The sequence below is a fragment of the Ostrea edulis genome, chromosome 6 (genome assembly GCF_947568905.1).
Source record: "Ostrea edulis chromosome 6, xbOstEdul1.1, whole genome shotgun sequence".
Lineage (NCBI taxonomy): Eukaryota > Metazoa > Mollusca > Bivalvia > Ostreida > Ostreidae > Ostrea > Ostrea edulis.
In genome coordinates, this window is record NC_079169.1 from 40,183,581 (window position 1) to 40,198,502 (window position 14,922).

The 14,922-nt window shown below is 33.8% G+C and overlaps 2 protein-coding genes across 2 annotated transcripts; one reads left to right on the forward strand and one right to left on the reverse strand.

The window, feature by feature from the left end:
- The first annotated feature begins 27 nt into the window (after positions 1-27).
- Positions 28-2,546, forward strand: LOC125646541 (ATP-dependent DNA helicase RecQ-like). The gene is made up of 3 exons (XM_048872889.2): positions 28-406; positions 956-1,115; positions 1,538-2,546. The coding sequence occupies exons 1-3, from the start codon at positions 64-66 to the stop codon at positions 2,274-2,276; spliced, it is 1,242 nt and encodes a 413-aa protein (XP_048728846.2). The 5' UTR covers positions 28-63; the 3' UTR covers positions 2,277-2,546.
- Positions 2,547-2,849: 303 nt separating this feature from the next.
- Positions 2,850-14,071, reverse strand: LOC125647148 (uncharacterized). Its single transcript, XM_056139579.1, has 7 exons — positions 13,950-14,071; positions 11,906-13,240; positions 6,717-7,184; positions 6,025-6,495; positions 5,622-5,748; positions 5,188-5,318; positions 2,850-4,046 (listed from the first exon to the last, which is right to left on the reverse strand). The coding sequence occupies exons 3-7, from the start codon at positions 6,816-6,818 to the stop codon at positions 3,177-3,179; spliced, it is 1,701 nt and encodes a 566-aa protein (XP_055995554.1). The 5' UTR covers positions 6,819-7,184; positions 11,906-13,240; positions 13,950-14,071; the 3' UTR covers positions 2,850-3,176.
- Between the last annotated feature and the right edge of the window lie 851 nt (positions 14,072-14,922).

Consider the following 14,922-nt stretch of genomic DNA (forward strand, 5'->3'; position numbering starts at 1 on the left):
TCGGATTTCCTATCAACCAATCACGTTACACCTTGCTTATAAGTCTTCGGTTTAGTAACCAAGATGGCGTCCAAATTTGAGTATAGTCTCTCTGAAATATGTAAACAGTTCACGATCGACAATTTGAGGCCCGAGCAGAAAGAAATTATAAATGCATTGGTGAAGAAAGAAGATTGTATTGCAATTTTCCCCACCGGCTTCGGAAAGTCATTGCCATATCAAATTTTGGTACCCTTTATCCGCGAACTGAAAAAGATTGCGAGTAAACTTGAAGAGGACCTTCAGAAACAAGTGAAGAAACACTTTGATAATCAGACAATTGTGGTTTGCTGTCCATTGATATCACTGATGCAGGACCAAGTGGAACGTCTTTCAGCTATTCCAAATCTACGTGTTGTGTTTAAAGGTATGTAGACGCGAGTCAAGGGGAATAAGAGTCAGACAATTACATTATTATAGATGATATATAGATGCTTACCAGTTTGCTTTTCAAAAATGCTAAGTGTTTGGATATTGAAATAGGCAACACTCAAGCAATGTTTATTTATATCTTATCATATGCTATGGGATAAGCAAAACTGTGAATGTCATTTGTACATGGGAGATACAGCACTCACAATTCTGACTGTGTTATGTAAACAAGGCTCGCGCCATGTTTTTGTCTCTTTCATGTCATTGTTAGTTTAAACACAATTGGGAACATTTTTAACTTGTACAAATAAAAATCAAAATGTAATTTAACAATTTGATAACTTGGAAAAGTAGCTGTGCTGTTTGTTTTTCTGCAAGTGCAAGTGAATGTGCACATCTAAACATGATTGTATGAATTTATCCCATGACCAACTGCTCCAGATGCAGATCATTAAAATTGAATAGTGTCAACATGGAAAAAATGTTGATTAAATTCTTTTTTCAGACAATATGCATGTTAATATTTTCTGTTTAACATAACTAGGTACTGATCCAGCTGTGAATGAACAGATCAAGACCGGAGAAATAGATATTGTGTTTGCCTCACCTGAGACTTTGGTTGGCGAATCTGACTGGAGAGCCCAGTTTCAGACACTGAAAGTTGACTTGATAGTTGTTGATGAGTTCCACACTATAGCAACATGGTAATATCATTAATTTATATTTTATTTGGACATTAAATATTAAGTATATTTTACAAGCATTTGAAAAGGATGAATGTTGGTGCTTTAAAAATTTTCAACAATTATTGAAACCCAAGTGCACAACTAAAACATGTACAAGTCAACCCTTTCATATACCACCACCAGATCACTTATATATGTAATGGTGTCTTAGGAGAAGTGAGTAAAAAGTCATGCAGACAGACACTCGTGAACAGACATATGTCGGCATAATACCATAATACATCCCGTATAAAAATAACAGAGAAGATTAATTCGATTTATTATGAAATAAATATTCGACCCCAACCCAAAAGTATCCTGAATCTAGTTAACTGACTCTGCTTATATTTAATCAGGGTGAGGGTATACACATATTTTTGATCCATTTCCTATAATTTTAGGGGAGGAGATGAAAATGAAAATGAGAGGGCTGTTTTCAGGAAATGGTTTCCCCATATTGGAGAATTACGATCAATGTTCCCATCAGCATCCCTACTTGCACTAAGTGCAACATGCACCATAAAAATTCGTAAACGTGTTGCCAATGTACTGGACTTGCGTGAAGAGTCAAACATTATGATAACAAAGTCTTCAAACAGAAGTAACATTAAACTTGTGATATCAAAAACAAATAATACAATTGAAGAGGGAATGTATTGGCTGATCAGTGGAATGGAAACTTTAAGACATGCATTTCCCAAGACTTTAATTTATGCTAACTCTATAAGTGATGTCGCAAAACTGTATACCTATGTTGTTAATGAGTTACCTGACTGTGCCGAGTTTGTGGATATGTTTCATTCTGAAACAACTGAGGAAAACAAAAAAACAATTTTAAATGCTTTGCGTGACAATACCAGCACAAAGAGAGTAGTGTTTGCAACAAGTGCCCTAGGCATGGGTATTGATATAGGAAATTGCCAAAGTGTTGTTTTATATGGTCCACCTCATAGTGTTGTTGATTTAGTTCAGGAAATTGGAAGAGTTGGGCGTGATGGACAGTCATCAGTTGCCATCATGCTCTACAATTCTTATCATCTGAGAAATGTGGACAAAGACATAAAAACCTTGTTTAAATCAGAGACTTGTAGGAGGCAAGTATTAATGGGTAATTTTCTAGAGGAACCACAACTAAACTGAAAGCTGAATGCAATATGCATACTTGTTGTGACGTTTGTGCCAAATTATGCCTATGTGGAAAGTGTGAAAAACTGCCAGTGGAAAAACTGTTGGAAAATATTGAGTGTGTTGAAACATGCAGCTTAAGTGACAGCAACACAGTGGACTACAGTGATTTAGAAGCAAGTGATGTAAACAGTGACTCCTTCACAAGTGATCGTGAGGAAATGTTGAAAGCTTGTGATGATACAAATTAAATGTGCTGGTCAATAAAATATTTTGGTATTTAAATTTTGTGCAAGTTTATTTCAAATTACCAAATCTTTTTAAAATTTCTTTTAAATGCCCTTATCCAACACAAGTATTGTTATTTTGCTTTTATTTACAAAATATATTAGCACGTTACCCTTTTCCAAATCATTTTAGAGCATAAAATTTATCATATGTATTGGGAAAAGTATGCAGAATTTTTTTTGAATTACAGGAGGAAAAATTTGTTCCACACACATTTAGAAATTGGGTAAATGTTACCACAAATATTTGAAACCAAAGCAGGGAAAGCAATACCATATAAAGCATAAAACTAAAAAATAATTGCGGCTTTCATATTTATTTATAATTAGAATCGTTTATTACGTAAACGTCCATATGGTAGCATCGGTTTATGTCTCCGAATCATTGTTGCCAACCCTTGGCAACAATTCAGAAATGGATTTCTGTTTGTGGACAGCTGTGTGCAGTTTAATTTCCGATTAAGTTTATTTCTCAAAGCTTCAATTTCTATGAGCTCTTTGACTACCTTGTGAACATCAGCTTTGTATTCAGGCAATTTATGGAAACCCTTTCTTGCTTTCAGCTCTGCGATAATGTCAAAATGTTTCACATAATTAATTAAATGTGGATATTGCTTTGAGTGGGAAATTATGCTTTCCTTGTTTGATTTCCTTTTGCAATGTCTTTGCTGTCCCTATTCAGCATCTCCAAGTATTCGTCCAATGCAATATTTTGGTTTGTTCCCCCTTGAATATTTACACATCGATTTGAAATAAGTCTTTCACGTTGCTGCTCCGGAAGAATCTCCTCAGTTAATGTTGTAAGATGGATGCACCCAATAACATACTTAGTTTTATGCGTTTTATGAAAGATCGGAAGCTCATATTTACAAGATCGAACGGATCTATGACCATCTGCCATGTCAATAGCTGTGTCTAGGTTCTTGAGTAAAGCTGTTAGCTTAAACAGAAGACACATATAATTATACAGCTCATCTTCAGTATTTTTCACTTTGGGTTTCCTCTTCATTGGCTGGACTGTATGTTGATGTTTGATTTGTTCATGTGATTTCAGGCTGCCTACATAGGAGAAAGATTTCTCACAAAAATGACATGGAAATCGACCATCATTTGCATTGACCACATAGTAATTTTCTTCGTGATCCGGGTTTTCAAATACGTCACGTATTTCTTGACAAATATCATCACTGTCCTCAAAAAACCATTTCTTAACAATAGTTTCACATATATCATTCAACCACGATACTTTATCCACATCACTTTTCTGATGAAAATCTGTTGGAAATTCTACTTCTTCTTCTAAATTATGCACACCAAATTCATTCAGGAATAAGATGCAGCATATTCCATCAAAAATGGAATAGTATAGATGTTTGTACGCTCGAAAGGAATTTTTTACTTCTCCTTTCACATTTCTGGCATTCAGCATGTTCCTGAAGTAGTGAGCTGTACCTCTGTCTCTTTGTGAAGTTGTATTATATGTTAATTTACAGATAGCCTAAAAATAAAATAAGACTTGCATTATCCTTATTCGTTTACATAATTAAAACAAGACTTATGGGCCACATCACTCACCCGAGTCACCTTAACCCATAGTTAAAGATTTTCTCTCTATATTTGCATGTAAAACTTTGATGCCCTATTGTGGTTTTCTGCAGTATGTTAGAAAGCTTTAATGGGATGGTTTTGCTGTTTTCCGCCGCACTCAACAATTTTTCAGTTATCTGGTGGCACCTAGTTTTTATTGGTGGAAAAGAGAACCCAGATGCAATGTACCTGAGAAGAGACCAACGACCTTCCACAAGTAAACTGGGAAACTTTCGCACTTACCAGCGCGAGCGGGATTCAAACCCGCACCGACCAGAGGTGAGAGGCAGTGTGATTTGGAGTGCGATGGTCTAACCACTCGGCCACGGAGGATACAGAAAGGTTTAAAGTAAATTTGAACATTTTCTGCAGCAACGGATCCTGAGAATAAGACATTTCAATGACCCCCACCCTATTTTTGCATTTTGTGATTATCTTTTCTTTTGAGGGACACGACTCTTCATTTGAACAAACTTGAATCCCCTTCATCCAAGGATGCTTTTTGTCATGTTGGTTGAAATTGGCCCACTGGTTCTGGAGAAGTCGAAAATGTGAAGAAAAAAATGCAGACAGATGGACGACAGACAGCGGGTGATCAGAAAAGATCGTAGACTCATAAATGTCTGCGAAATAGCCCAGACACAAAAAAGCTAACAGACCGATGTCTGCAAATGCCATATCATTATAGAACCCATCTATATAGACGGGCACATAATAATCATGTCGCAGTTGTTACAACTATTGAGGATACATTGTATTGATTGTAAAGAAATATTATAGTGCAAAAATAGGAGTTATGGTTGTTTAGTTTGCATAAATACACTTCAAAATGCTATTTTACACAATTTCTTTGATAGATTTTTAAGTGGTACTAAAAATTGTGGAATCGGCTTTTTAAAAAAAATGATTTTAGCAATTTGATTGGATATTCATGAGAAGAATTTTGACAACATTCCAATTTTACATTAAATCTTCTATGATCGTATGGATAGTTAGCAAGACTCTTTTTGACAATTTCAGACATGTTACAGGATAAACAATTGGATTTGTACCTCCATAAAATTCATCATGCGATGCCAATCCTCAATCTTTGAAATAAACCCTTCAAGTCGTTGGAGTTCTGTTGCAGCATTCCGCATAGCTTGCTGAGCCCCTTGAATTTTTTCATCTGTCAACCGGTCTCCTTAAAAAAAATTAATCATTAAATTTGTGTTAAATAAATTGCACTTGACACTGTCAAAAGTTCACTGAGGCGGATTCAGAAATTTTTGAAAGGGATGGGGGGGGGGGAGGGTGGGGTCCACACGTGAATTTGGTTTTCAATGGGGAGGAGGTCCAACCTCAAAATACATTATTTATAACTTTTACCAAAATATCTGATAGGGGGGGGGGGGGGGGCAACCCTCTGACCCCCCCTCCCCCCTTGGATTCGCCACTGGCTCTGAACCCAACCCTCTGGATCCACCACTAGTTCAGATGCACATACCTCCAAAAAAAACCTCTTCTACCATTTTCCCGTCCTGTACTGGAACATATTTCTCAGTCAGGTATTTCAAGAGTCTGATGACTTCTGCAGTTTTGGTCTCGTTACAATCAAATAATCCGATAGGAAACTGAAAGAATGTACACCATAATTTAAAAATGATAATGATAATAAAAGTACAGAATGGTAAACAGGCAACACAGCTTGAGAGTCACACGATATGTTAAATTAATGTGAAATGTTCACATGAAGTTTAAAGTAAATTTCAAGTAAATATGTTAGTTTTAAAAATTCCATGTGAACAAAAGTATAAATTTATAAGTACAATTTTAGTGTGGCACTATTATATATAGAAGCATTTAAGTTCATACAAGTTCAGTATAAAAAAAAGTAAACTATTGATTACTTGTTTTGTTTTCTCTCCAACTTGATTGATGTACTTGTGTTGCAAGTGTTTTGGATATATTGCTTCAAACACTTCCTGCAGTTGATCCAAGTTACTAATTAGAGATGTTGCCACAATAAATGCAAGTTCCTTTAAAAGTAATTCTTGTTCTTGTGTTGATGGTATGAAGTCAGCTGGTTCTAAATTTCTGTAATTGTCATCTACATGTACCAGTGGTGTGATTCTATCCACCACCACTATAGCATTAAAGAGATGCAAAGAAATGGTCTTATTTTGAGTGGTTCTGTACGATGGAAGAATATTTTTGTCCCATTTGTCACCTATAATCTGATATTTCACAGGATTGCCTTCAATCCACCCCTTCTTTATCTCTTGGATTTCCAAATCAAGAAAATCCATCCAGGATGATAGTTTCAGCTGAACGGATCGCTCTGATGTACAAAGACCAATTTTTGAAAGTCTCTCAATATCCTGAAAATTAAATTAAGATATCAAGGTTCAGTTACACATTAATCTCATGACAAGATTTTTGGAAGAACAAAAATAGAAATCTTTAAGATAAATATTTATTTGTGTGCCCTTGTATCTACATGTATGTAAATGGAAAGCAACACAATATTTATTTGTGTGCCCTTGTATCTAGGAAAGCAACACTCTATTTGTTTAACTTTGTGTTATCATAAATCATGTACCCTTTTTTTACATCCTCCATGTGCAAGGATTATCCCGATCTGGTAGTGCAGTGAGGACATCTCAACATTTCTGCTTTGTAAAAGGGTTGCCACTGAGTGCATCAAATGCAGGAATTTCTTTTGTCCTGGTATTACTGTAAAATCACTGATTGCAGAAGATACAATCTTAAAGGTATTTGGTGCCTTTATGTGTATCTCGTCATAAAACTTGTTCCAGTTGAAAGTAAATATGCCGTCATATGACTTTTCCCGTAACACAGAACCAGAACCACGTTTACACAGATCTTTACATTCCTTTGATACAATATCAGTTGCACCCGATGTAACAAGGTCTGGGTGTGATTTGCAAATGATATTAACTATGCACTTCTCCACATTCTTGTTCCTTTGGATTATCTTACAAATCTGCTTATGGCTCTCCTTTGGTATAAAGCTGGGTTTTTTCCCGCTGGGATAATAGACTGAAACCTATGGATATAAAATAGTTCAGGATTTTAAAACACATATTTCTGTACATTTTTCATGTACAGACATTAGTCAAGAGGCATCATAAAGTTGAAAATCAAGCTTAAAAATAAATTTCATTCAAAAGTTGCAGTAAAACAAAATTACAGATTGCATATGCATATTTCAAATTAAAAGATATAGGACACGCAATGTTTGATGCAGTATAGGATTATATCCAGAATCTTGCATTCTATTCTTAGCCTATCCTGCTAATTTTAAGATTTTATTTTATGTGAAACAAAATTTTCACCTCTTCAATAACACATGAACAAGATACATACATTTACTAAATGAATGTCAAAAAAGTTTACCATGATAATTTTGTCTGTAAAAATGCATGTAAAAGAATGCAATAGTTAAATTGAACTATTTAAATATTAATACCACATAACTCACTTTTTATGAACTTTCACTTAAAGAAAATGGGGTCTGAACAAAGTTCCAACAGTTTCTTTAAACAATTTATAATAAATGTATCCAATCTTGTAAGGGAAAAATAAACATGTCAGTAAAACAAATAACTTTAAATTCAACATATTCGAATAATATCTAGAGGTCCCTGGGCCACAATACTCAGCTGAATCAACAGGTTGCTGAATAGTTTGATACAACATACATGGTAAACATTTATTCCACCTTACATGCTTCAAACTTAACTAATTTAATTATACCCCTTGAATTTGACCAAGTATTTCTTGCTGCAACATGTAAAAAGCTTCATTCAAAATATCTAAACATTCTGCTTAGTACTTTCACACAACTTTTTGATAACCATGTTAAAATTTGATCCACTCCTTTATTGTCCCTAGAGTCGACACATCAATGTCCCTTTAACAACTTGATTTCCGTTGCTGTAAGGGATTTTCATGCAAAATATCAAGTCATTCTATTATGTATTTTTAAGCAGAGCAGATTTTCTTCTAAAAGTCTGTCAAACTTTGAACCCCCATAATGAACCCCTACATTTGCAGATCAATTTCTCTTATAAAACAAACTTGAATCTTGTGGTCTCAGCAATGCCCAATATTAAATCATTCTCTCTACTATCTTCTGAGAGGAAGATGTTTCTTTGAAAGAAAAGGTACATTTTCCCCATTTTGAACCTAAGTACAAAAACCTGGGGGCCAGAGTAAGCAATTGAAAACACCTGAATTCCCATCCTATAATGATAATAATGACCATCATATGGCACATGATTGAAATTGACCTGGCAGTTTCAACAGAGTAGTAAAAAAAATGTGACAAGTCATGAAGTGAACAGGCAGACAGACAGATGACAAAACTTTGTTCAGAATATAATGATCACATGAGCTTTCATGTGTTTAAAACAAACTCTAACTAGTAATAGAAATAGTAATAATAACTGAATAGTAATAATAACTGAAAAAAAGCTGAACATAACTGTCTGAAATTAAAATAAACTCTATGACATGAAAGTTATTAAATGAAACTTTCATCCCAACAAAAATTAAATTAAAATACCCCCCCCCCCTTTATTTAGGCTACATGAATCCATTTTAAAGCTGTACTGTTCTACATGCATTTTGATAAAAACTTACCTTTAAATTGTAATTTGGTTTTATGTAAACAGTTGCTTTTTCAAAACAAAAAAAAATTAGTTACTCAGTTTAACAATATTTTATTTCATCATGTCCTTCTTTATGTAGTTATTTATTTTCTTTCTTTTAGTTTGTTTTACATGTAAAACACTTTAGGGTAATTATTTCATTATATAAGGTGCTACATGTATATAAATACAGTATAATAATAATAATATTGCCCTATTTTTGAGTAACCATGGTAACTACATGTATCAGCTATGTTTACTAACTGCATAAAAGCAGAATGACAAAAGGTGAAGTAAGTCTTAGAACATTTGTAGATCTATGCATGATTGTTTTATGTTTTATGTCTGAAGTTGGAACATAATTATGCAATACATGTAAACATAATTCAACCTTTTGCATTTTCAGTAGTGAAATATGAAAAGGTATCTGACATATAACAGTGATATTTTCACTGGTATTATCTTCACACTGTGAAAGTATCAAAATTCATTTCTTCACAGTGTCAAACTAAGCCATATATGCAATTTGCTGTTTAATTCATTTCAAATTCATAATTTTCCCCCCATAAATTAATTACATTTATTTTGTTCAAGTAAAGTTAATGTAACTTAATTTAGTGTTTTTGCTCAGTATCTTGTTGACTTGCTAGAACTACATTCAATGTGCAATACATGTATTGTTTTGTATAGTATTGTAAAGTATTGTTTTGGTGCAGAAAATTTAAAAGAGGCTACAATGTACATCAAGGAAAATATAATAAACAGAAAATTCAACATTCTATCATTAGATATGGATTTTATTTCACTTGATTGTGAGACAATATTTTTTTGGTATATTTCCAAGAGTGTAAAGTACTTATGAAAATATATTTTAAAAATCCTGTCTAACTTGTGAAATAAATTAACATCCAACTGCATAACATAACCTCCTCTATATATTTGGGCTTAATCTTTATTTGTGATATTAATAAGTTTTTTTTAGTGAGTTCAATGATTTGATTTCCTCATACATGTACATGTATGCAGATAGATGATATTTCTATAACTTATATATAAAACAGCCAAAGTTTACAAAAAATAAAATTTTAAAAAATAACGCAAAACAGAACACCATGCAATGAAATACAAGTAACCGAACATTTTCAAACAATACCTCTACTTCTCCTTCTAATACGTTTAGAAGTAAGTCTGATGTCGGTTTTGCAAAATTTTCCTTTTCATCACCAGAGAACTTAAGTGACTTCCGTGCTTCTTTTTTTTGGGAAATGATAAAATTCTATTAATTAACATGAAACACTGGAGCCCACATGAATAAGAGTTTATATGGTGTTGTGACTCACCAGAAATAAACTTTCTGAAAAGTCCAATGGAACCAAATATTTATGACATGCTTGGACCCCTTGGCAGGGTTGGCAAAAATGTGGTCAACATGAGTATTGACCGGGTTGGTGGTCAATACTGGTTAAAACCGGTCAATATTGGTCAATTTAAAATTATTTGGTCATTATAGTCTGTGTTATTTATTTTAAATGTTTAAGTGACCATTATGGTAAATACTGTAATTCATAACATACACTATCAGCTTATAATATACTTATAAGTCATAATATTAAATAAATAATGTGCAAATGAATCTGTTGAATTGGGGAAGAGGTAAAAGTTTCTGTTCAAATTCCTTAGTTAACAAGAACTACCTATTGTTTCAAATTTTCATTTTAACTGTTAAGGTATTCAATGTATAATGACCATATTTCATATCTAATAAATGGATGGTGGAATATTTGTAATCATGGTATCATTTTGAAGGGTTCAGCAAATAAAAATAACCCACGGTAGGAATTTTCTAAATTTTGTTTACTGCTTGATATATTTCACCTAAAATTTAACATTGAAGTATATGGGAAAAGCATCTTTTATTACAATATTTTAAAAACAAATTATATATTCATACTAATCTCTTGGTAGAAAGTTACATACACTTTCTTTTTATGAAAATATGAAATAAAATTAATCATTGACCAGACACATTTTTAGAAAATTAGATTTTTCTTATTTTTACAAAGGGCAGACAACTCTTCCAAAAAGTCTTAAGTGCAAAAAGGTCAGCTTCTAATCATTTACCAGTCATGTAAATTTCATCTGCTTCACTTCCATCATTATTTAACAATAAAGTTTTATGTTGATCTAAATCCTTCAAAATTGTTCATTATCCTTTCATTATACATGGAATACCTTAAATAAACAGTCGAGGAGGTGCATTGGTGATGTTTTCATAACAATAACATGCACACTGGTCATCTCTGGTCCCAGCCTATGCTTATTAACACCTGTCAACTCTGCTTCCTGTGCTCAGGTAATGGCCTGTTACCTTTTATTCTTAATCTGTCCAGGTACACATATAAACAGGTCTGTCTCCAATTGTCAAGCTATGATATATAGAACTTTGACCCTCTGGCATGTACTGAAGATATTTCTGTTAAGTTTCAGCAAACCAAATATATTAAACTTATGAAATTACATTTGATTATCTAATGAAAAATATTAATCAACAATTGATCCATATAATGAAAAGACTTAATTTATCTTTGTCTTTGCAAGAAATGTACAAAAGTAGGAAAATGGAGTTTAAATCACAATTGACCACTTGGGGAGTATTGATTGGGGCGGTTAAAACCAATGGTTAAAACTGCCTCTTGGTGAACTTTCAACAACTTTACAACATGTTCATGAGCAGTATCTTGATATACTGAATGGGAGAAAACCAGTGGTAGATAAAAGCTAACGAGAAACATCAGACACAGTATTTTATAAAATATATCTCCCCGGAAACTTGACAGCACCTAGACAAGGAATGAGGGCTATTGTGAAACATTGATTTTATCTTGATTTAATTAATATGACAATATCATGGGTGAAGGGAGGGGGTATGTGGGTGGGGGTAAGCCACCCTTTTGAATGTTCACATACTAAAATTATGACAAAGCACACCATATATTTACATGTAAGAGCCCCTACCCCTAACACTTTTTCAAAGGTTTTGTTAACCTTAAGTACCCCACTTTTCAATTGCTTCTTGTGGCATATTACATTATGTTATATCTGATCAGTTACTTACGTTGCATTACTGGCTGTACAGGTGGCAATTCTGTAACTGTTGGTACCAAAATCACTTGCCCACATGGTTGACTTAGAGGTAATGGAATCTGTGCATGTTGTAAAGGAGGTATCCGAACTGGGGACTTCATAACTACTGTCGTAAGAAATGGTTTAACTTGCTTAGGTGGCTGAGAAATACTTGGCGATCTAAGCAGCCTTTTTTGAGAAAACGATCTCTTATTTGGAGATGGCAAAGTTAAGAAAACTTGTTCCATTTTTGAACGTGATTGTTTCAGTTCAGTTTTCAGTTTACACCTTTCTTCCTGTAAATGGAGAACCCTTTCAACCTTGTTGAAACACTTAAGACAGACACCATTTCGTTCATCGCGAGCACTATCCAACTCAAAACTGTCTACCACAAGTTTAATTTTATTTACCCTTTCATCAGTTAGCTTCAATTTCTTCTTCAAAAATTTCGTTTCCACGCGTTGCCCAGTAGAAGTTATTTCCGTCTGAATGAATGAAAAACAACACAAGACACACACATTTGACAGACAATATAGTCGTTTAGGCGTTCCAACTTCACATGCTGCCATTTCAATTGCTAATTTCTCCAAAGAATACGTGTCAGGCAGCTGTTAGGAACATTTTTTATGCATCAGTCGTAGTAAACATTGTTCTTCTAGGATGCCGCCATATTGGATTTCTCCGTATTTTTTTAACGCGCGGAAATGGTCGAAAATATCCGAATGCAGTCCACAGATTCTAGAGCCGATTCATTGATTGGCTGAATAGGAAGATAACGATTGGCTGAAACTAACGTCATTAGAGTTCATCAGAACATGACCCCTTATAGCATTTCGCCAGATCTTCAACGCGACATGGCGAATAGAGGAGCGGATTGAAGATCTGGTTTTAATCAGATTGGTACATTATGTTGCTTACATAATTTTCATTGCACAGTTTTCTTCCTTTCTGGAAATGGCGAATAAATTTGGCATTTCTTGCAGAAAAGGGGTCTTTATGAAACATGAAGTAATTTTCAACCCCCTTTTCAGACATCTTGCGTTGCTGTTTCCCATGAGGAGTCAAGCTCACTGTACTTGGAACTAAATATTTGGCGGTTCGAATATATAGAACTGGAATCACAATCGTCTGAGTCAGAATTACATGTAGTACGTAGTGCACAGTAGACCCTTTTAGCCAAAATGGAATTTGATCCACTTCTTTTTAGATCCCTTTCCTGTAGCCAATTTTTCAAGTCCTTAACACACCATTTCTCCAAATCTGCTAAACTGGGAAGGAGTTCATTTCTGTCCGTTTCATCTGAGGAATCCCTGTCACTAGACATGTCCTGTTAAAACATGCATATTTTTTTTTAACAACACTTAAAACAAATAATCATACAATTTCAGCATTTGTCAACAATGCTGTGCTTAAGGAAGTTATTGTTTCCATAAATCTAAGCACAAGACCCCTGATGAATAATTTTCATCCATGTAAGAAAAGTGTCGTATAACAATAATTTAACGTAAAAAGTCTACAAATGCTAGAGGACTAGCTGTTGTCATTTGAAAAAAGATTTTATACTTACAAATCGAGCTTTAGTCTCTGATTTTTTTTTAAAATCTCCATATTGTATGAAATTTTATCATAAGATATCTATATACAAAATATGACAGCTCTATCATAAATCAATATTAAGATCTTCTATCATACTGTCAATCATTTAATTTCCTTTAATTGTATTTTATCATTCCATTCCAAATAAATAATCTTTAATGCCATTGCACTTAAGAAATTCAATATAAACTAGGCCTAGCTTAACCAAACTAATCCAAAGCTGCAGGGGAAACATGTCACCAAGCATAGGCTTCTGAATTTCTATCAATACGCCGTAAGACCATTTGGGACTACTCGTAGTATAGTACTATCTAGAGCTATACCTACACATCTTGCGCGAAATTTAGAGGCCTATGCACCGAGGGTCTGGCATTAAGTGTACAATACATTGATAATGGTTGTTACTTATATAAATAAGAATAAAATCTGAAAATACTTACGATTATTGATAACTGTTTGCCTTTAAAAGTTGTACCTGAGGCGTTGTTTACACTAAACACTTCAATGAACTCCCCGGAAGTGAAAAATGGGTATAAAGTAAAACCCGGAGCGGACTCTGATAACCGAGATTCCGGGGTGTTGCGGAAGAGAGGCATTCTTGCGCCGATCCACGTCCGAGTCTTCTTACCGGTTACGGAAAAAGACGAGCGCGTGATCCGATTGATGTTCACCATATGCTGCAAAGTTTATCGAAATTCCCGCCATATTGTTTACCCTAGATATATATCAACCCATAATGCAACAGTAACAATGTCTACAGCAGCTGCATCAATCATAACTACTCGGCTATTTCCGTAACCGCAAATGAACATCATGCTGTCTAATTAAATGGTAAAAAATGTACCAATACAATTTACAGAATACACTGATATCTGCAAAAGATTTCTGTTCTCAATAGAAATCGAGTTTCTGATACGGAATGGACGATGACCGGGACATAATGTGGACACATAAATAAGCTCCATTATTAATATACTCCAGAAATGTACATGTATTTGAAATTGACAGATTTTATAATCGTGGGTGTCATGTACTTTATTCTTCTTTTTTTTAATTATTTATTATTTAATTTTTTAAATTAAAGTGCAAAAAGTGTCAATTCTATTCGAAATTTACCATATACATGTATGTTCATTTAAATGTGACATTTAAAACACAAACAAAATGTTAAATGTCTCGACTGTAAAAGTTATAATAATATTTAGAATAATTTCAGGGATCATGGAGGGTCAAAAATTTGAATATTATATATTTTGTGGTTTGAAAAAGGGTAAGCAATATCTGCATCCATTGATGTCACTATATATATTCCCATGAAGTCAGACAAAATTTAACAACAGATTTATTTTTTTAAATAGTTGCTTGGATGTAAACGAAACATGTAACTTCAAAAATAGAAATTGACATACTTTT